At 40.3% G+C, this 22,257-nt stretch overlaps 1 protein-coding gene and 1 long non-coding RNA gene across 2 annotated transcripts in view; one reads left to right on the forward strand and one right to left on the reverse strand.

Moving 5' to 3' along the window:
• The window catches only part of KIF5C (kinesin family member 5C), a 68,226-nt gene that overhangs the window by 25,887 nt on the left and 20,082 nt on the right, over nt 1-22,257 (forward strand). Inside the window, exons 3-14 of the mRNA XM_086898254.1 lie at nt 519-592; nt 2,460-2,564; nt 4,882-4,930; nt 5,978-6,033; nt 6,863-6,950; nt 8,807-8,931; nt 10,783-10,887; nt 11,169-11,317; nt 14,007-14,155; nt 16,394-16,569; nt 17,960-18,028; nt 21,418-21,624. Coding sequence (XP_086754380.1) covers nt 519-592; nt 2,460-2,564; nt 4,882-4,930; nt 5,978-6,033; nt 6,863-6,950; nt 8,807-8,931; nt 10,783-10,887; nt 11,169-11,317; nt 14,007-14,155; nt 16,394-16,569; nt 17,960-18,028; nt 21,418-21,624 — 1,352 coding nt within the window. The remainder of the gene's footprint in view (nt 1-518; nt 593-2,459; nt 2,565-4,881; nt 4,931-5,977; nt 6,034-6,862; nt 6,951-8,806; nt 8,932-10,782; nt 10,888-11,168; nt 11,318-14,006; nt 14,156-16,393; nt 16,570-17,959; nt 18,029-21,417; nt 21,625-22,257) is intronic.
• LOC147652332 (uncharacterized) lies at nt 14,453-19,631 on the reverse strand. The gene is made up of 3 exons (XR_015289388.1): nt 19,516-19,631; nt 15,813-15,986; nt 14,453-15,494 (listed from the first exon to the last, which is right to left on the reverse strand). It is a non-coding gene; the product is annotated as an uncharacterized LOC147652332 (long non-coding RNA).

Here is a 22,257-nt window from a genome sequence, read left to right on the forward strand (position 1 = left end):
ATAATGGTAATAGAAATAATAATGGTAATAATCATAGTAATAATAGTAATAGTAATAATAGCAACAGTAATAATAGTAACAATGATAGTAATTGTAGTAATAGAAATAATAATGGTTATAATCATAGTAATAATATTAATAGTAATAATAGCAATAGCAATAATAATAGTAATAATGATAGTAATAATAGTAATAGAAATAATAATTGTAATGATAGTAATAGTAATAATCATAATAATAATAGTAATAATAGTAATAGAAATTATAAAATTGGTAATAATAGTAGTAATAATAGTAATAATAATAATTATAATAATCCTACAATTCTCTAATTTAGATTTCACTATGAATTTATTTTTTTTTGGCTTAAAATTAGTTCAGTATCTCACTTTTCCCCCCAATTTTTCTTGCACAAACCTTCCTATTTCAGCTTCAACCCCGTGCAGAGTTGAAAATCGCTGATAATTCAGTGTGGGGATGCCCTGAAGGATTTTTAATTGTTTTCCTTCTTCTTGCAGATGTCCTGGAAGGTTACAACGGCACAATCTTTGCTTATGGACAAACCTCATCAGGAAAAACCCACACCATGGAGGTACAGGGGGAATCAGTTTGGGGGGAAGGAGAGGAATTCCCTGGGAAAGTGACCTGGGAAAGGCAGAACTCTGCAGCTCCGAGCTGGGAGAAACGTGGAGAAAAGGGATTTGGGAATGTTCGGCTTGGGGATGTTTTGGGGTCACCCAGAGGGGTTTTCCTGTGGTTTGGGGTTTTTTGGGTCACCCAGAAGGGTTTTCCTGTGGTTTGGGGATGTTTTGAGGTCACCCAGAAGGGTTTTCCTGTGTTTTGGGGATGTTTTGGGTCACCCAGAAGGGTTTTCCTGTGGTTTGGGGATGTTTTGGGGTCACCCAGAGGGGTTTTCCTGTGATTTGGGGATGTTTTGGGGTCACCTGGAAGAGTTTTCCTGTGATTTTGGGCTCTTTTGGGTCACCTGGAAGAGTTTCCCTGTGGCTTGGGGATGTCTTGGGGTCACCCAGAAAGGTTTTCCTGTGGCTTGGGGATGTTTTGGGGTCACCCAGAAGGGATTTCCTGTGATTTGAGGTTTCTTTTGGGTCATCTAGAGGGATTTTACTGTGGTTTGGGGCACTTGAGTCACAGAGAATGATTTTCCTGTGGTTTTGGGCTCTTTTGGGTCACCTGAAAGGGTTTTCCTGTGGTTTGGTAATGTTTTGTGTTACCTAGAAGGGTTTTCCTGTGATTTGGGGATGTTTTGGGGTCACTTGGAAGGGTTTTCCTGTGATTTTGGGTTCTTTTGGGTCACCTGGAAGGGTTTTCCTGTGGTTTGGGGATGTTTTGGGGTCACCCAAAAGGATTTTCTTGTGGTTTGAGGTTTCTTTTGCATCACCCAGAAGGGTTTTCCTGTGGTTTGGGGATGTTTTGGGGTCAGCTAGAAGGGTTTTCCTGTGGTTTGGGGTTTTTTTGGGTCACAGAGAAGGATTTTCCTGTAGTTTTGGGATGTTTTGGGGTCAGCTAGAAGGGTTTTCCTGTGGTTTTGGGCTCTTTTGGATTACCTAGAAGGATTTTCCTGTGCTTTTGGGCTCTTTTGGGCCACCTAGAAGGGTTTTCCTGTGGTTTGGGTTTGTTTTTTTGGGGTCAGCTAGAAGATATTTAGACATTCCAGCAGAAATTCAAGGATTTCCTCCTTGCACGAGGCTGCTCCTCCCCTGTCCGTGTCCTGGAGCAGCTCAGCCCAGCAAAGCTGGGCTCTGTGGAAGTTAAGACCGAGCTTTGCTGGCTTCAGGTTTTGCTCCACAATTCCCACAGGCAAACCACCCAAGCTGCAGGATAAAGGACAACAGGAGCCCCAGGGCCTTGGGAAAATCTGCATTCCTGGAGGATGCAATCAGTGATGTCTAATTAAGCAGGAGAGGGAAAAATCACTGGCTCAGGCCTCACAGATGGCACAATCCTGAGTAATCCACCAGCTCTGGGTGTAATTAAATCAAAATATCTGCAGGGCTTGAGCTGGTGCTTCCACATGGCCTGGGAAAGATCTCCTAAAGCCAATTTATATTCAGATTTACAAGTGGTGATAAAGGGAATGACCGTGGAGAAGCCGCTGTTTTTCTCCTTGAATAAAGGAAAAAGCTGTCGTTTCCAAGTGGAATCCAGTCTATATTCAGCTTTAATCCCAACATCCTCTTGTAAAGTTGCTAAAGTGTGTTGTGGAAGGGGGGAAAAAAAAAAAAAAGTAGTCTGGAGTTGAAGAAATAGTAAATCCTCTTGGTAAAGCTGTTACGGGGGATTTTGTGTGAAATGGGAAATGGGAAATGCTTCACAGTGTTGGTGTTAAGCTCCGCCAGGACACGGGGCTGTAACACAGACTTTCTGGAAGAGGAATATTTGGATAAATCTCCCTCCTGTCTGCTCCCTGAGGAAGAAATTTTGGGGTTTTGTGTCCACAGGGGAAGCTGCACGACCCTCAGCTGATGGGAATCATCCCCAGGATCGCACACGACATCTTTGATCACATCTACTCCATGGACGAGAACCTGGAGTTCCACATAAAGGTAAATGTGGAGTGACACGTTATGTAAAGGCTTGGAAGTGGCAGGAAGCCCGTGGGAAATCTGCCTTGGGATGTGGGTTTGGGGTTTGCTTTTTTTCCCTCCCTCCATCCCTTTTTTACAGTGCAAATTCCAGTATTTGTTACTGAAATCCTAGAAATCACCTCAAGCAACTACTTGGATTTTTTTTCTGGAGTGTGTGTCCTGCTCAGGTTTGCTGGAACCACGCTTTGGGCAGCCAAATATTGATTTTCTGCAGCTCCTCCAGAGACTGGAGCCTGCTGGTTCTGACCATAAATCCCATGGAGCCACAGGACATTTGGGAAAATCCTGACATCCATCTCCAGGACGAGGGATTGAAAGTGGGGAAAGGTCCAGCAATCCATGGAAGGATGTTCAGAAGTGATTTTTGAATTCCTGGTTCATGGGGCTCCTTCTGATGGTGGTCCAATGTTTTTCCATGTCCTTCCCTTGATCCCAGCCATGTGAGCTCCCAGATGTTTGGGACTGACCTTTAATTCCCGCTGCCCATCCGGGGTCCTGGGGAGCTCTCAGCTGTGGGGGGCTCTGCTCCCTCTGGCAGAGCTGAGGTCAGGCTGCAGCTTCTTTCCAAGCAGACATCAGTAAAATCACCATGGATTGCAGGGAAAAGGAGTTTTCTGTGTCATCCCTGCCCCAAAACTAAACCAGACCTAAATATTTGAGTAGCTGAGCACAGGTAGATGTGAAGCCACTGTCCCTTCTCCTGCTGAGAGCAGAGCTGCCTGTCCTTTTTGTGCCTTTAGAGATAAGTGACTTTCTAGTGCTGTTTGCATTAAATCCCTTGGAGTGCTCCCAGGAGAATATTTGTGTGTTTATTTTAATCATCTTGTACCTCTGAACCAGCTCCTGGAAGGGCTCAGCTCTGTATTGGGTACAAGGAGGTACAGACAGAAGAAATATTACAAATGCACCATGAAATACAGAGACATTAGACTGTAAAATATAGAGAAACCTCTCTGAATTTCCACACTGATTCCCTACTCTGGAAAGCTTTTGGTGGCTGCTGCAGTTCCACACAAGAAGCCCTTGGGTGCTGACAGATGAGGACCCCAAGCTGCAGGAAATTCCTGGCCTGCCCCATAAATCCTGGGATTTTTCCAGAGGTTTCCCAGCAGAGCTGATGAATTTCTCCCAGGAAAGCTCCCTGGGCAGCAGGGACAAGGAGCTGTCAGGGAGAGAAATGTTCTGGCAGGGTTTAACCAAACTGGCACACTCAGGACTGGACCAGCACTGGAAATTAATAATAAAAACATTTTTTTCCCCTCTCCCTCTCTGTTTAGATATCCATTTAGAATTTGGTCTCTGCTCTGTAGGAGTGTTGGTTTTCGATGTAAAATATTAAGTCTGGCCTAACTGGGCTGTTGGAATCAGCTGGTCCAGAGAAGAGCTTTAAATGGAGAAGGCAAAAATTCAAAATATATCTGTATTTAATGGCAGTTTTACCTGGAAAGTTCAACTCATCTGTATAAAAAGCCCTGACATTATTTTTCAGATGAGAGAAAATGAGACTTTACCAGGACTAAACCAGGAGTTTATTGACATGTGCTATTCCAGCTAAATAATCTGGACAAACATCTGGATAAACCTTAATTAGGGAAGGGTTAGGCCTAGTCCCTTCACATATTTCTGTTTCCTCTGTGAGTCAAATCCCCTTTTATTAAGGAACTCATTCATTCAATCATTCTCCTCCCTTTTTTTTTTTGTTTTTTGTTTTTTTTTTGAGGACAATTGTTTCTCTTTGTTACAGCAAATCTCATTTTCATTTTCTTCCTTGGATTTGAGTCAAGGCAGAACTATCACATGAGCTTCATTTAAAACTTTAATTTAATATATATTGCTGAGGCTTGTGGAAATTGTAATGGTAAAGGTGGTCTCTGGTTTTTGGGGGGGGGGGGAGGTGAAAACCAATTTTTACAATCCTCAAACCTGACCCTGCACAGATATGGCAGGAGCTGCATTGGTTTGATTCAGTTCAATATTTTTTGTCAATTTTGCCTATTTACCAAAAAAAAATAAAATAAAATAAAAAAAAAAAAGGTTTTCCTGCAGGTTTTTTTTTGTGTACTTTCCTGATGAATCATTGATAAATGGAGGGAGATCAATGGCTTGTAAATCACTCAAGATACAAACGTGTTCCCGTGAAAGATGGAATCCAAACTTGTGTGGGAGGCGGGGTTTTATTTTTAGTTTGGTGCTTTGACAGTGATGGAAACACAGAGACAGCAAGATATGAAATCAGCAAGGTTTAAATCTGTGATGTTTGTGATTATTTCATTAGGTTTCCTACTTTGAGATCTATCTGGACAAAATAAGGGACCTGCTCGATGGTAAGTTCTGTGTTTCTTACGTGGCTGCCTTGGCTTCATCCAAAGCTTGGAACCAAAGCCTGGGGGGAAAAAGTGACTTTATTTGGGAGGGGATTAAATTTAAACCCGAGAATGTTGCAGTTCCAATCATCTGATGTGTCTCCTGTGCAGCTGCCCCTGCAGAGCACGAGCTTTGCTGTGAATTTCACAGCCTGCCAGGCAGGGCTGGGCCTCCTTGGCAATGGGTGTTCTTCAAGGAAAACTTTATTTCAAAAGGCAGGGGGTGCTTTAGAATGATCTGTCAGGCAGTCTGGTGGGGAGGAGCTGCTTCTTTCACAGCTCACGGCTCTGCCTCTGCGTGTCGCGCGTTAATAAAAGTGGATTTTGGTAATTAGTGTGAGGACAGAAATGGCTGCAAAGGTAGAAATGTCTGCAAAGGTAGAAATGTCTTTAAATGTAGAAATATCTGCAAATGCAGAAATGTCTTTAAATGTAGAAATGTCTTTAAATGTAGAAATATCTGCAAATGCAGAAATGTCTTTAAATGTAGAAATGGCTGCAAATGCAGAAATGTCTGCAAAGGTAGAAATGTCTGCAAAGGTAGAAATGTCTGCAAAGGTAGAAATATCTGTAAATGTAGAAATGTCTTTAAATGTAGAAATGTCTGCAAAGGTAGAAATGTCTGCAAAGGTAGAAATATCTGTAAATGTAGAAATGTCTGTAAAGGTAGAAATGTCTGCAAATGTGGCTCTGATCTGCTCTGAATTCCAGGCTGCTCTCCTGTCTCTTCTGCTTTGCCAAAACCCAGCTTAGTCTGGGTTTATTTAATTCACCCAAGCAATAAACAAAAGCTTTTGTGCCCCAAAGTTAAATTTCAATGAACAGGTCCAAGATTGACAGAGCAGGAAGCAATTTCTGTGTGTCAGGAATGCTGGAGGTTCCTAAGGAGTGGGGGATGCTGATCTCATTTACAAATTCCCATCCCCAAAATGTGTCTGTCATGCCTGGAGCTGACACTTTATTTATTACCTCTGCATTATTCCTGATGATCTCCACGTCTTTCTCCAGTGTCAAAGACAAACCTCGCTGTACATGAAGATAAAAACAGAGTCCCCTATGTTAAGGTAAAAGAATAATTTCATCTTCAGCTTTTCATTCTTGCCCACAAATGCATTTCTTTACAAATTTCCATTTGCATCCACTGTGTTTGCTGAAATAATTCAACTCCTGTTTGAAGCCTTGAAATGTTCAAGTTGTGTTGGTTCCTGGGTTTAAACAAGTTCCCTGAAATATTAATGGGTTTGAATCGTGTTTGTTTTATTCTCCTGACTTTGAACATTGCCATTTTGTTAGGATGCTGTTAAATTTTAAGTATTCATATTCCCCTTTCATGTCAGATATGAAAGGGAACAACTTGAGGAATTTTGTTCTTTAATATTTTGCAGCGTGGATGCTGTAATCTTCAATAGTTCAGAACAGATTGGTTGGGTTAGGAATTTGTTTTATGACTTTCTGGGCCCTCACTTGAATGCAATATGCTTGATACGAACATATGTGAGCCTAAATAATGTATATATAATATTTTTCTGTTTATTCTCAGCTCGAGGAGCAAAAAGAAATTGATAAAATAATTTATTCAGTAATATTGCGTTAGGAGAGAAGGACTTTGCACTTTAGCTTGTAATTTGAGGGAGAAAATTGGGTATGAAATCCAACCCAAACTAAGAAGATATATTGTATCATTCCATGTTTTCTGTGGAAAATTTCATGCTGTGTGTCCAGATTTCACTGTGGAAAATCCTGTGGAAAAAAATTGGCTCCCAAATTTCCCCTGGAAGTCACCCTGGGGCGAGTTTGGGTCCATTGCCTCTCCGAGGTTCCCATGGGATCCTGGTTCTCCTGAGGATTGTGTTCCTTGTGCTGAATTCCTGATTCCCCCTTGCCTGTCCCCAGGGCTGTACAGAAAGGTTTGTGTCCAGTCCTGAGGAAGTTCTGGATGTCATCGACGAGGGGAAGGCCAACCGGCACGTGGCCGTGACAAGTGAGTGTCCCTGGAATTCTCTGGAATTCCCAAGGGATTTATTGCTCCCTCCTGTCCCTCAGGGACCTGGAGTCACTCTGGGGGTGATTTCACGCTGGAATTGCTGCAATTTCAGTTCACGGGCCGTGCTCTTGTGCAGAGGCTCCGCCGACCTTCAGCTCCCAACTGGGAATTCTGGCTGGCATTAAATGGCATTTATTCATTTAAATTAATTTAATTTATTAAATTAAACATCACAGCAGGGATGGGTGCTCAAGGTGGAGATGTTTTGGGATGATAAAGAGCTGAAATGATGGAGTTACATTTTCCTTTGGGCTGTAATTCCCTGGTCCAACAGCAGCAGGGCTCTTTCCAACCTCTGCACGTTTATCCCAGCCTTGGATTGGGTTCCAGTGATGGCAAAACAAATGAATCTTCAGGAATTAAACCCCAAAATAATCCAGACTTGTTGATTTTGTGTTGCATGAGTGGGGATTAAAGGACCTCTTCCCAAATTTATACTGGAAGATGTCCCTGGTGCAAGCAGTGTATTTGGCAGAACCTCAGTTTATAAAATAAAATAAAGTTATATTATATTATATTATATTATATTATATTATATTATATTATATTATATTATATTATATTATATTAATATATTCATCATATATTATATATCATGTCATATCATTTTATATCATTTTATATCATATCATTTTATATCATTTTATATCATATAATATATATTACATTACATATAAACTATAATTTTATACATAAATAAAATAATATATTATATATTATTATAATATGAATAATTTCCTATTTATTATAAAATTATTATTCTAAATATAATATAATATAATATAATATAATATAATATAATATAATATAATATAATATAATATACATAATGGTATAGAATACTATAGTAATAATATAACATATAATATTAATATTCTATTAATATTATATAATATAGGATAAAGTTGTAATTATTACTATAATAATTATTATATCATTACAATTATTGTTATTGTGATATGAAGGATATGCTAACTAAATAATATTAATTAGTATTAATAATATACTATATCTAATAAGAATAGAATAGAATAGAATAGAATAGAATAGAATAGAATAGAATAGAATAGAATAGAATAATATTCTTGATTGTGGGTTGGTATTTTGTGTATATTTGTGTTTTTATTTTTAATTTTAATTTGATTTCTTTTGATGCCCTGGGTAACTCCTTTCTGTTCTCTGACTTTGCCTACTTTCTTTGGTAGATATTATATTGCTTTTTTGCCATCATACTGGTAGAAATTTATTCTGAGTAACATTTCCTCCTGCTGTTTCTGCTATTTTCTCTAACAAAAATACCCAAATTCACCTTTTGCCTGTTGCTTTTGGTGCTCACAGAGAACTTTTGATAAATGTATTTTACTGGGCTGAAATGGCAAAGAGAGAACTGGGAAAAAAACCCCCTGAATTTGGAGATAAAGGGAAATCAGATAAACCTGAGTATTGATGGAAGGGGGGAAAGGTGGTGGTGGGTTTATGGTAACAGAAAATGGAGAAAACAGATGTGAAAGTGATTTTTTTAGTATTTTCTTTTTGCTGTTTTATGAAATTCCAGCATGACATGGTTACAATCAAACCTCAAATCAGTGCAGGCTGAACCTGTGTCTCACCTGTGACCTGGGCAAAGGGGGATTTTTACCTGCCCAAGCAATAAAAACCACTCAGAATTTTAATTTAATTGTGTGTTTGGAATGAAAACTTCAGAGTTACACCGAGACCTGCCCAGCTTCTCTGGGATTTGGGAATTCCGTGGGTTTGAAAGGCATTTTAACAAAATAACCTTGTGATTTCAGATATGAATGAGCACAGCTCGAGGAGCCACAGCATCTTCCTCATCAACATCAAACAGGAGAACGTGGAAACGGAGAAGAAACTCAGTGGGAAGCTTTACCTGGTGGATTTGGCTGGCAGTGAGAAGGTAAATTCTCCTTTTTCCTGCACCTCTGAGGATGTGAGGGTGTCTCACAGAGCTTTCACAGAGCTCTCACCTCAGATTATCATAAATAAGGATATTTTAATTAGGTTTTTTTTTAATGTGGGATGGAGAAAAGGAGCAAATCAGAATTATTGGCATGAAAGGCAACCCCTCCCCAAAATCTGCATTTATAATGGAGGAGTTGAACCAGTGTATTTTTATATATTTTAATATATATATATTTTTTATACATTTACATCTGTGTAGCTGAGAAAAGGAATGTGATTTTGATATAATTAATATTTTTATAGAATATATAATTTTTAATAATTTTATATTTTTATAATGATTTTTAATATTCTTTATACTTTTTATAATTAGATGTATTTTAACTTGCTTATATTGTCATGTCATATTATATTATATTATATTATGTTATGTTATATTATATTATACTTATTATATTATATTATATATCTTATATAATATATCATATATTATATCATATTATATTATACTATATTATACTAATTATATTATATTTTTATAATATATATTTATATTCTAGATTATAGATTATGTATTATTATATTATAGATTATATTCTTATAGATTATATTCTTATATATTGCATTATTAGATTATATATTAGATTATATATTATTTACTATAATATTATTGTAATTATTTCACATCTTAAATAAATGAAATACCAGCAGTTAATGCAGCTCTCAAGTCTACTCAAAGCTCCCTAAATCTTGATTTAGGGACCATTTCTGCTTTCCAGTGGAGAAAAATAAACCCCAGAAAATGACTTTTATCTATTTGCCAGAAGAGTAATGGTTTAGAACAGTGCTACAACGCAAAAATGTTTCCCAATTCTCATTCTGATCCCTTCTGGAGCAATCAAAATCAGTTTTATTGGGATTTTGGGTTGCTCATTGGGGGCACATTAATTGATAACCCATGATAAACCATGCAGGAGTGATTTGTCAGAATAATTAACCACGTTAATGTCTATGATTGTGTAGAGATGCTAAATTACAAGCTCTTTATGGTGTTTATAAAATGGAGGGCTGGACAGGCTCTCCTCTCCTCTAAAAAATCAGCTTTTGTGGTTTGTTATGTCTGGACAAGGTACAGAAAAACCCCAAATGTGGATTTCTTGGTTGCCTTCTTAAAAGACACAACTGCTTTTTCTTCACAGCATGGGGCATTTTGAGGTGAAAGTACAGATAGTTTTAATATAGATAAAAATACATGGATTTACCCTGTGTTTGGATACTTTAGAAAATGCAAATTTTGTTTTATTTGTGTAGCAGCAGAAAGGAAAAATACCAGCAAGTTAGGAGTGTGTAAAACAGAATTTAGCAGTTGTAGAACACAATATATTTGTCTTGGTGTGAAATGGGTTATTTTCCACCATGTGTCGTTTCTGGCCTGCAAAAGGAGGCAGTGGCCATGAGCAAAGTCTATGGTTTTTGATATTTTTTGGTCCATGAAAGCAAAATACAAAGGCCAGATGTTCATTTTGGGGCTGCTGAGAGTCTCCCTGTGGTGCTCCCTGTCCCAGCTCAGCCTTGGAAGTGATTCCCAAATATCCTCAGGTGAGCACAGACTTCTCCCTGAATAAAATTAGGGACAGATGTGGGAGAAAATTAGAATTATTCCAGGCTTGCACTAACGAAAAAAAAAGTTATGAAAGTTAATATAAAAATTTGATATAAAAAGTTGATGTGGAGTTCTCCTGGCCCACGCTGAGCTGAGCTGGGTTTTGCTCCTCCAGGAGCATCTTTAGGCGCAGCTCTGCAGGCCTGGAGCTTTGTGTTGACTCTTTCCTGTTCTCTTTGGCAGGTCAGCAAAACTGGAGCAGAGGGGGCTGTCCTGGATGAAGCTAAAAATATCAATAAGTCTTTGTCTGCTCTGGGCAATGTGATCTCGGCCTTGGCAGAGGGAACTGTAAGTAATCCTGGCCGTGGGGGTGATGGGGGGTTTTTATTTATCTGTTTCTTTGCCATCCACAGGGGAAAATAAAAAAGGGAAAAAGGAGCTAACATTTCAGTTCTGAAGGGGGAAAAGATTGGCTGAGCAGCCACAGAGCAGCAAGACTTTGTTGTGCCTGAGATAAGGAATTAATTCTCAGTGATGTCACTGACTCCTGTCATCGTGGACTCAACGTTCTCCCTTGCTACACCGGTTAAAAAGAATTGTTCTTTGTCTTTTCCTCGTGTTTGGATCAGAAAACCCACGTTCCCTACCGAGACAGCAAAATGACACGGATCCTGCAGGATTCCCTGGGTGGGAACTGCAGGACCACCATCGTCATCTGCTGCTCCCCCTCCGTCTTCAACGAGGCAGAGACCAAGTCCACCCTGATGTTTGGCCAGAGGTGAGTCCTGCTGGGATCAGCCTGGATGCATCCCCAGGCCTTGGGAATCCTCGTGGAGTTGTTAAAAAACTGGAGAAATTCAGAGAGCTGGCTCTTTATTCCCAGTGGGAACAGGAAAATCAGTGTTAATTTGAAAGATTGCTTGGGAGCAGAGCGGGGCTGGAAAGTGGGGAAGGATTGGGAAAGGATGGAAGGATGTTTAGAAGGAATTTTTGAATTCCTTCCTGGTTGATTTTCCTGCAGGAAGTACAAAGTGTTGTCTTAATTCCTTGAAGTTTTATGGGAAAGATAAAGGCCCTGGGCAGTTTTCTGTGGAAAAATTCAGTTTTGCTTTATCTGTTGATGCTTTTAGGAGGTGTCTTCTTGAATTCCACCTCAGGGATCATTGTTATGGTTGTAAAAAATATCTTTAAAAATTAGGAAAATTAAAGAGTGTGGACTCTGTAATACTGCCAGCTTTGAGAGCTCGCCATGGTAGCTCATGGACCTGATGTTTGGAGGATCTTGACAATTTAGGAACAAAAAAGTATGGAAGGATCCAGAAAGAAAATTTCCCTTCTGTGTGTGTTTATTGATAAGAACGATATGAAATGCATCAGGAAAATTTGCAGAAATAGGTCAGGCTCATTATGTAATTACTGCTTTTGTGGTAATTGAGGAGAACTCGGATCCTTTGGAAAATTACTCATTTTGTTTGATTTGTGTAGTAGCAGAAAGGAAAAACACTGGCAAGTTAGGAGTGTTTGAAAGAGAATTGAACAAATTGAGGATGGAATACCTTTGTCTTGGTTTAAAATCAGGCTGTTTTCCACCACACCGAGTTTCTGGGCTGCAAAAAGAGGCAGTGGCCATGAACCAAAATCAGGTTAAAGAGTTGCTGTGTAGTTTTTATTCCCCTCTTTGTGGGCTGAACTTGATTTTTACCTACTGAAGATCCAGACTTCTACTGCTCACACCACGTGTTGAGCAAAAACAAACATCCTGAGATGCAGGAATTAAATAGAGAGCTCTGAACTCCAGCTTCCAAGTTCAATTTCTGTTTAAATCCTGCCTGCTTTCATTCCTCTTTCCAGTAATTGGTGAAATTTGCCTTTTTTTTTGAGGCAAAGCAGTTTTCTGACTGACTCTGCACATCCTGGCTAAATACTCAGCAGTTTCCTGGGAGGAGGAACATTTGGATCCTCACTGAGGACCAGGATGGGAAAACAGGGGAATATTTGTGAGGAGTTCCTCATGGTCAGCATTGAATTGTCAGGAAGGAAATCATTTGTGTTTCCCTGGGAGGTGTGTGCAGAGCAGCCCGTGGATTATCCATGCACAGAGTTCTCTGGCAGGATTTTGGGTGGGAACTGTCTCCTGGGGATTCTTTTCCAGGCTCTTGGGATGTTGTGTCTCATTTTTCTGGTGTGACACGACTCAATGGCATTAAAGGGAGGGCCGTGACTCACGGCTGATTGCTGATTCCTCCATTTTTCCCAGGAAAAGGAGGAATTATGTCACCATTAAAATAAATGTCAGGAATAAAATCCATCTCCAGTGGAGCTCTTGTACTGATCAAACAGTACAAGTGCTCCTCTGATAGTAGTGAATCAGCTTTTTCTTTTTCCACTCCATCTTTTCTTGTGTTTTTATATAATTTTTAATTTTAGTTGTCAGTGAGGGCTTCATCCATCATCAGGAGAAACTTCCTGATGTGGTGGGTTTTTTTTATTTCCCTGGTACAGTTAAATGAGTGGAAACTTGAGCTTTTAGCAGAGACAAGGTGTAAACCTTGACCATTAGGAATTATTTTAAAAGCACAGCCATATTTAAAAAATACTCTTAAGGTAATAAAAATCCTGCTTGCCACAGAGTGCAAATCACTGGAGCTTTATAAACTGCTGGGGGGTTTATTTGTTGTTCTTTTCCTTATCCTCTGCTTTATTCTGGAGGCATTTGGAGGGACTCAGTGTCTGAGCAGTGAAGGGCAAAGATCTGAGGCTTCTTTAATTCACAGTGATTGGTTTGGTCTCCCTTTTCAACGTGGATTTGCTGGAGTAGGTGCTGGGCATTGTTTTCTGCTTGCTTTGCATTTCCTGGCACAATTGTTTGGGTTGGGTTGGAGCTGAGCACTTTCACAGTAATAAACTGGTGGTGGTTGTTAGGAGGGTTGAAATTTGGGATATTTTTGCCTAGGAAGGCAGGAAATTTCTTCCTTCCCTTCTTCCTTCCCTTCTTCCTTCCCTTCTTCCTTCCCTTCTTCCTTTCCTTTCCTTTCCTTTCCTTTCCTTTCCTTTCCTTTCCTTTCCTTTCCTTTCCTTTCCTTTCCTTTCCTTTCCTTTCCTTTCCTTTCCTTTCCTTTCCTTTCCTTTCCTTTCCTTTCCTTTCCTTTCCTTTCCTTTCCTTTCCTTTCCTTTCCTTTCCTTTCCTTTCCTTTCCTTTCCTTTCCTTTCCTTTCCTTTCCTTTCCTTTCCTTTCCTTTCCTTTCCTTTCCTTTCCTTTCCTTTCCTTTCCTCAATTAATTCCTTCCACAATTCCTTCTCTTCACAACTCCTTCCTTCTTTCCACATTTCAATTCCTTCCACACTCCCAGGGATGGGGAATCCACCATTCCCCTGTTCATTCCCCCTGTGTCAGGGAAGAATTCCCACTCCCCCTGTTGCCCTGGGATGAGGATCCCGAAGCAGCTGCCCTGGGTTTTGTCGTGCAGGGCCAAGACCATCAAGAACACGGTGTCTGTCAACCTGGAGCTGACGGCAGAGGAGTGGAAGAAGAAGTATGAGAAGGAGAAAGACAAAAACAAGAGTTTAAAGAACGTTATCCAGCACCTGGAGCTGGAGCTGAACAGGTGGAGGAATGGTAGGTGCCAAAAATTGGGAGCTGGGTGTGTCTGTGTTGAAATCTTGCCCTAAATCGTAATTCTGATTAATTGTGTCTGATCACTAAACCTGAACTCACACTGTAACTCACACTTGATAATAATAATGGAAGGTGAAGGAGCACAAAGCAGGGAAACCAGCAGCTATTTGTAGGAGAAACCAGTGAAAATGCCAAAATTAGCGATTTCAGGGTAGAGAACACAGGAGGCATCACTAATTGTAATATTGTTAATGATAATAATTTTAAAAAAAAGAAAAAAAAAAGCCATTATAATGGTTTGTTTGAAATAACTCTGCTCCTCAGGCATGAGAATCACTGTGCTTTAAGGTAATTGGACCTTGGTTTGGGGATTTTTTATAATTGAATTTCACATTAGAATAATTAGCCCTTTAGTACAATGACAGGGAGTGGCATCTGGTTGGAAGAATCACCATTTGTCTGCTCCTGTGTCTTCTAAATGAAAATTTTTGATGAGAACAGCCAATTTTCTGATGAGAAACGTGGGGAGTGGCTGTTCAGCGTAGGTTGTAACATCAGCTGTAGGATGGGACAGGAGAATATGGATACACACAAATGAAAGAATTTTGATTGAAAAGCAAATTTTAAAAATCTAATTGAATCTGGAACGCTGGCAAATGATTTTAGCAAACCAGCCTTAGTTTGAATTATTTCACGTTTTAAAAATCAACCTCCAAACCAACAATAAAATATCCCAACCCAAAGCTGATTTTTTTTTTTTTATTTTTAGAAAAGCCTGGATGGATCCTTTTGTTTAAATATCCTCATCCCCTCCCTGGGTGCTGCTGCTCTGCATTCCAAAGATTATTGATTTATTTCCTGACCTTCTGCAATCCCATCCTCTGGAAGGATGGAGGTTTTTACAAAGGGAACTGTCACAGCAATCACATCTTGGATAATATTCCAGCTTATTGCAGGAATTAAGGATTTATTGTACAAAAGAGAAGGGTGAGCTCAGTTCTCACTGAGGATTTCAGCTCCCAGGTTTTTCTGTGTTTTACAGGCAGCAGGTTCTCATCCAAGGAATCAGAAATTAAACTTTCCTTTTGGGAAGCTCCTGGTGGATCCTCTACAGCCTGAGGAATATTCTTTGTGTCCAAGGCCCTGCATTTTAACCAAACCCTCCTTTCCTTCTCCACTCCGGTGGAATCCAGCAGCCAAAAATCAATTCACATTTCCCTCATTAATGATACAAAATACCACCAAGCCTTCAGAAATAGGGCAGAAAATATTTGGAGGGGAGGTGCCTTGATAGAGGTGATGCTGCTTGATTTCAAATTCCACTTTTTCATGCTTTAAGCTGGAAAAAAAAATAAAAAAATCTGCTTTTCCTTGCCTTTTTTTGTTTTGCTTTGGGGCCTCACTGAGCCTTTCTGGGGTTTGATATATTGGTCCTGTTGACCTCTTCCCCTGCCAGTGAGATAAATTGGTGAGAGGAATGGCTGGTAAAGCTTTCAGGAGCTAAAATATTGGAGTTTTTCCTGGAAAAGGAAAAAACCTGTAACTTTCCCACCCCCTGAGCAAGGCCTGCAGCATCCAGGGGCTCCCAGAGCTTTCCCCAGCCTCTGGTGAGGGTGGATTTAAAATTTCTGCCATGAGCAGCTCACCCAGCCCTCACCTCTGGAGGAAATATTCCTTGGGGGGACAGGGATTTTGTAGGAAATGTGTCTGCTGTGCACAGGCAGCCTCTGGAAGTCGGTGTTGGCGCTGGAGTTTGCAAGGCAGAAGTTGAATATTGTTGTAGGCCCGGCTGTGCTGGTGCTCTCCTGGTCCATCCCAGAGCTGGGAATCCCTGGAGGAGGAGATAATTAAATGCCAGCAGATTTTAGGCTGGAATCTGGGAGGTTTCCCTGTTTTTTTACACCTCTGTTAAGCCATGGAGCTAATCCTGACTATGAAGGCAGTGAAAGGAGAGCCAGGAATTCTGTGTTTCTTGTCTTGAATATGCTGCTGGTTTTTATGGGATTGTTAAGTCTGGAAAAGAGCTCCAAGGTCACAGAGTCCCTGGAGTTTCCATTTCCATGGGATCATCACCCTCCTGAGGGTGGCCACCTTCCCACACCTTTTCCTTGTCATTTGTATCCCTGGAAGTGGCACAAAGGCCTTCCTTGCTCCCCCAAATCCCTCAGTGATGGGGAACGGCCATCCCTGAGGTTCATGGAATTTCGGGATTGTAGGATTTTAACTGTGTCCCTGCAGGAGAAGCTGTGCCCGAGGAGGAGCAGATCAGTGCCAAGGACCAGAAGAACCTGGAGCCTTGTGATAACACCCCAATTATTGATAACATCACCCCCGTGGTCGCCAGCATCTCCACAGAGGAGAAGCAGAAATACGACGAGGAGATCGCCAGTCTCTACAGGCAGCTGGATGATAAGGTGGGAATGTTTGATTCCAGGTGGAAATGGAAAATTATTGCCAAGATTGGTGGATTTTTTTCTCAATTTCTTGAGCATTGTGAGCTGGAAAACGTTGGAAAATTCCAAATACTGCACAAAAGCAGGTCCTGTCAGCTCCCCACCCCTTTTCCTCTGTTTGGGAGCACTCTGCAGGAAATCACAGCCAAGTTTGCCTTTATTTCAAGTTCAGGCTTTCCCTTTTCTTCAGTGATTTGTGTAAAATCCCTCAGCAAAATGTAATGACATCTTGGAGTCACCAGGGGGGAAAAAAACCCAAAAATAAAGAAAAAAAACCCCCAAAAAAACCCAAAAGCAAACAAAACAAACCAAAAAAACCCCCAAAAAACCAAACCAAAAAGGAAAAAGAACAAAAAACCAAAACCAAACCCTGTCTTTAACAATTCCAGCTATCAGAATTTTAAGGGAAATAGATCCCCACCCCCTTTTGTTTGTGTTGTTGGAGCTGCAAACACAGCCCAAAGTGCAGGTGGCTCATTTCTTTATTTCTTTGCACAGCTTGAAGGACGTCAGTGGCACTTAAAGCTCTCAGCAATTCCCTTCTCCAGCCATTAAGAGCTTTGGCAAGATGAAAAATGGGGGGGAAAAGAAAAGGCCCAGAAAAAGCCATTCACCACCAAGGATGAGAGCAGCAAAAAAAAGCTGCCTGGAAAAAAGGACAGCTCTCATCATGAATCAATACTCAATTTTAAAATTCAGCTGTAATTAGCAGGGAAAAAAAAGCAGGGAAAAAAAAAAAGCCCAGTGTGTCTGTGTTGCCTGTTAATATTGAGGTTTGGCTGTGTGTGGACACAAAGGAATTGTGTTTAAATCTTAATTTTGGGCTGGTTGCACAGCAGTGTTGGTGGTGCTGAAAAGAGCAGTTTTCTGTAAGAAATGAGAGCTTTTCTCTGCATCCCCAGTAGCAATCTCCAGCTTTTACATATTGATCAGGAAAAGGGAAAAAAAACCCCAGTCATTCTTTCAGTTTCCTCATCAAACGTAGAAAAGCCAAGTAAATTATTTTGGAGGGATCTGGAAGGTTTGAATTTTTCCCTAGAAAACATGGGATGCATAATTTGGCAGAGTACTGTAGGAAATGACAAGATATTTGATCCCAAACTCAAAATATCACCATTTACACACAGCTTTTACTGCAGAGCTCTGTGTATTTTTATTTATGGTATATTTATTTATAAATGATATACATATTTATTTATGTATATTTCTTTTTCTCTCCCCTCATACCACTCAAACATGCAGAAAGTTTGCTGTGCTGTCCCCCTTTCTTTCCTAGAAAGAGGAAATAAAAAGTGATCAAATGAGAGGTGTGAAAAGAAATTAAAAAATCTCCACCCCTGTTTCATTGCAGGATGATGAAATCAACCAGCAGAGCCAGTTGGCTGAAAAATTAAAGCAGCAAATGTTGGATCAAGAGGAGGTAAGAAACCAAAATAAATAAACCAACCTAAAAAAATCCCTTTACATTTTTGCTCCTGAGCCCCTTGTTTAATGATTCTGTCACAGCTTGCTCATATTAACTGCCTAAAATTCAAGTGGAAAAGGTGTCAGCCAGGTTTAAACTTGAAATTTCATAATATTCTCATTAAGCCTTGATAAAGCTCGTTGAAATAACAATCCCTCCTGCTGGGAAGTGATGCTGGAGGTCCAAGGTAGGAGTGGGGCCAGGATTTTTTCACTCCAAATGTGATTTCTGATGTGTCCGTGCCCATTCAGCTATCCAGGCACGATGGGCTATAGGGAATTAGAGATTTCCTGATATTAAATCACTAATTATCATTATTTGGGCAATTAGAAAAAACCTGATAATTGGTGCTGCCGCAGATTTGCTGGAAAATCTCGGATTGATCACTTCAAACGTTTGATTGCATCATTTCTGGCACTAAAATGAATTTTTTGTGGGGTTTAGGATGCAGAAATGATCACTAAACTCAGTCAAGCCATTCCCTTCTATCAGGAGTTGTGAAGATGCAAAATGAGGCAATAAAACACCAAGATCCACAAATATTGGCGTGATATTTCCTAGGAATTGCTTTTATTGTGTATCCAGGCCCTCAGAAAGAGCTTCCAAGGTGTTCTTAGAGGAAAAACCAATTTATGATCATGTCTGTTATTCATCACCCAGGGGACTGAGTGACTGTCCCCTCTGGGAACTTGTCCTGGGAATCTTTATTATTTTATTTTATTTTATTTTATTTTATTTTATTTTATTTTATTTATTTTCTCCAAGGTGAAGCTCCTCATTCTCTTGCCACAACTTGATTTGATTGCCCTGCACTGCACAGTGCTGCCTGTGGCTACACCAAAATAAATAATAATAATAATAATAATAATAATAATAATAATAATAATAATAACAACAACAACAACTGATTGTTAAAATATTAATTCTATATTATATAGTGTAATTATGTTGTATTATATATTATATAATATATATAATAATAACTACTGATTGTTAAAATATTAATTCTATATTATATAGTGTAATTATGTTGTATTATATATTATATAATATATTATTATTATTAATAATAATAATAATAGTAATAGTAGTAATGCACTTCATGCCTGCTCAGCCTGTTATTTCCTGATGTGTGTTATGAGTTTTTGTCACCTCACTTCTCCCATCTTCTCCACATCCCTTTCCCCACCTGAGGCTGATTCTCCCCTCCCAGCCATGCCTTGTTTTTGGGGTGATGTGCATTCCTCCCTTTTGGGAGCAGTTATTCCTCACCTTCCCTGTTCCAGTATCACTTCTGGAAGATGAATTTGGATTTCAGTGGATGTTTTCCTCCCTTTTTTTTTGCACATTCCTCATCCAGCTTCACTCAATTGCAAAATCTCTGCAGCTGAAGCTGCTCAGAGCCTTTTCCTGCCTCATCTCAGCTCTTGTCCAACTCTTACCTTTGAGGGAGAAGGTGATATTTTATTATTCAAGGTGTTTTTCCCCACATCAGGCATCCCTGCTCTCCCCTGGAGATGTGATGAGCTCACTGATCCACCAGCAGCTGCCTCACTCTGCTCCCCCCTAATTAGCCAGTCCTTATTTCTGCTTGATTAAGCCAGCAGGTTAATTATAAACCTGAGGCCTGCTGCAGATGAGGCTGATTTTAGGGGGGGGGTTTGTACCTTTTCACCTCTGGCTGCTGCTTAAGGTGGGTGTTTTGGGGGATCCTGAATATTCCATCCCTGTGTGGAACAGACCCATGAAGTGCTGCAGCCATGGGCCTTTTCCCTTTTTCTCCAGCTCATCTTTATAACCCTTTTTTTTGGTGTCTTTTGAAAACCTTGCACCATTTTCCCCACACAATATCAGCCAGAATCTCCTTGTTTATGCTGTAGGTGATGCACGCCGCTTCTCAAAGCCGCGGCAACGTTTCACACAGAAAATTTCTTAAGTAAACGTAAATAATAGATCCATCTGTGTTTAGCAGGAAGATTATTTGAAGCTATTTTGTTGTTTAAATATTTACATGCCATCTGGCTCTGGCAATCCAATGGCTTTTTCCATAAAGTGAGAGCACTTCTGAGGCTGCAGCCATTACCAGGGAGATAAATTTCCTTTACATCTGAATTCTCTCTGTGCCTCTCTGGGCACGTGCCAGCCTCCAGAGCTGCCTGCCTGGTTTCCTATTTTCCACCAGCACTCTGAGCCAAAAAAGAAAAAAAAAAAAAAAAAGCCATTTATTCTGGGATATTCTGCTTTTTGGGTGGTCTGCTTGAGAGGGGTGGGGTTGTTTTTTTTTTTGCTGAGGGTCTCACTCAGCTGCTGGGTGGGCAGATCGGGAGAAATCCACCCAAAACACTTCAGCAGGGAAGGTTTTATTCCACATTATACCAATCCATAATCCATGTTTCTTGGGAAGGAGTGAATTCTGTGAATAGATGTCCAGACTTTGCTGTCAGGATGAGCGTGAGGCCCTCTCATATCTCCCACACAGATTTTCTCTGTTGTAATTCCCTATTTGATGTTTTCACGCCATGTCAAGCCCTGATTTTGTTATTATTCTTGAAAGTGCAGTATTAGCAGTAAATGTTAGGTGTCATTTTTATTTATTTTCACATCATCCTGCCGTGCAGGGCTGCTGGTGGGGCTGGGGTTGTGCTGAGGACACCACAGCTGAATTTTCAAGGCTTTACCATCTCCCTGAACATTGGTTCAAGGACAAGGGACCTCTCACAATCACTGAAACCTCAGCAGCGTGCTGAGAGTCAATTTAATAAGTTTTCCAGCTTGGAAACACTCTCTAGAGAGTGTGTGTGTGTGAAGTCAGTATTTTCTTCTGAGATTAATATTTTCCCTCAGCAAACAGGAGCAGCTAATCTGTCCTCAGCATCATCCTTCAGATGATAGCTGAGAATAATCGTCTTAGGTTTGCTTATCAAAATATTTCTGTAAAGCCACGAGGTCTTTGAGGCTGCCTCAGAGAGCTCTTTTCCCTCAGCTCAGTTCAAAGCACTGAGCCTCTGGTGAAACATTTCACTTTGTGGTATTTTTTTTGGTCTGAGCTGCAGCGCTGGATTGAGGGCAGAAAATGTCTTTGGAGCTTTGATACTGTTTAAAATCAGTTTCTCTGCCTCAGTCTTGAGTTGTAATAGGATTTGGTGAAGATTTTTCTTGTTGTTGAAGTTCTGAGCCTTTTTTTTTTGTGCTTTGTGCTGGAACTGGTGATGTTTTCAGGATTTCACCCCTCCTGCACACATGGTTTGTGCCCCCCCCCCTTTTTGCCTCTTTTCCTCCTTTCCAACATTACCTTTTGAAGGAGTTTTTGGGTCACTTACTGCTGCTGTGATATTTCTTCCCAGCTTTTGGCCTCCACGAGGAGGGACTATGAGAAGATCCAGGAGGAGCTGACCCGGCTGCAGATCGAGAATGAAGCAGCCAAGGATGAAGTGAAGGAGGTGCTCCAAGCCCTGGAAGAGCTGGCTGTCAACTATGACCAGAAATCCCAGGAAGTGGAGGACAAAACCAGGACCAACGAGCAGCTGGCGGATGAGCTGGCACAGAAAAGTGTAAGAGCAACTTGTTCAATCCTGTTGGCTCTCTCCCTGCTCCCTAAACATTCCCAAAAACCTGCTGGTGCCACCCTCTCTTTCCTGAATTAATTAAACAACGAAATGAGGGTTATTCAGAAGCTGCTCTGTGGAAGTTGGTGGCAGATTGTGGCTCTTGCAGCAAGGAACTGGATGTGACAAGTGGCCATCCTGTGTTTTGGATGTTTAAAACCTGTATTTTGCCAAGAAAGCTGTGAAAGTCTGCCTCATGCAAATGGCAGCGTTTTGTGGTTTTCTGGGATTTTACAGGGAGCCGGGGGATCTCAAGGAAGGAATAGGGAAAAAAAATTAATCGGCTTTTTCGGCTGATGTGTCCTGATCGTAAGGAAAAAAATGGGATCTAGGGAAAATCAAGATTGGTTTAGTAGCTTAAAGCATCCTTTTCCCTTAATTCATTACACCAATTTAAGGAGCTGTTGTTAACAGATATGTTTCATTAAAGACTTTGTTATCTCCCCCAGTAAAACAGATTACCACGAAATCCGTTGGAAAAAATTGAATTTTCTATCCCTCTCTACCTACTTCTCTGTGATTAACCTCCTTTGGTGTATTATGCAAATCAGATTCTTAGCGGATTTGCTACATTTAATA

Source organism: Cyanistes caeruleus, chromosome 7 (genome assembly GCF_971803275.1).
Source record: "Cyanistes caeruleus chromosome 7, bCyaCae1.hap1.1, whole genome shotgun sequence".
NCBI lineage: Eukaryota > Metazoa > Chordata > Aves > Passeriformes > Paridae > Cyanistes > Cyanistes caeruleus.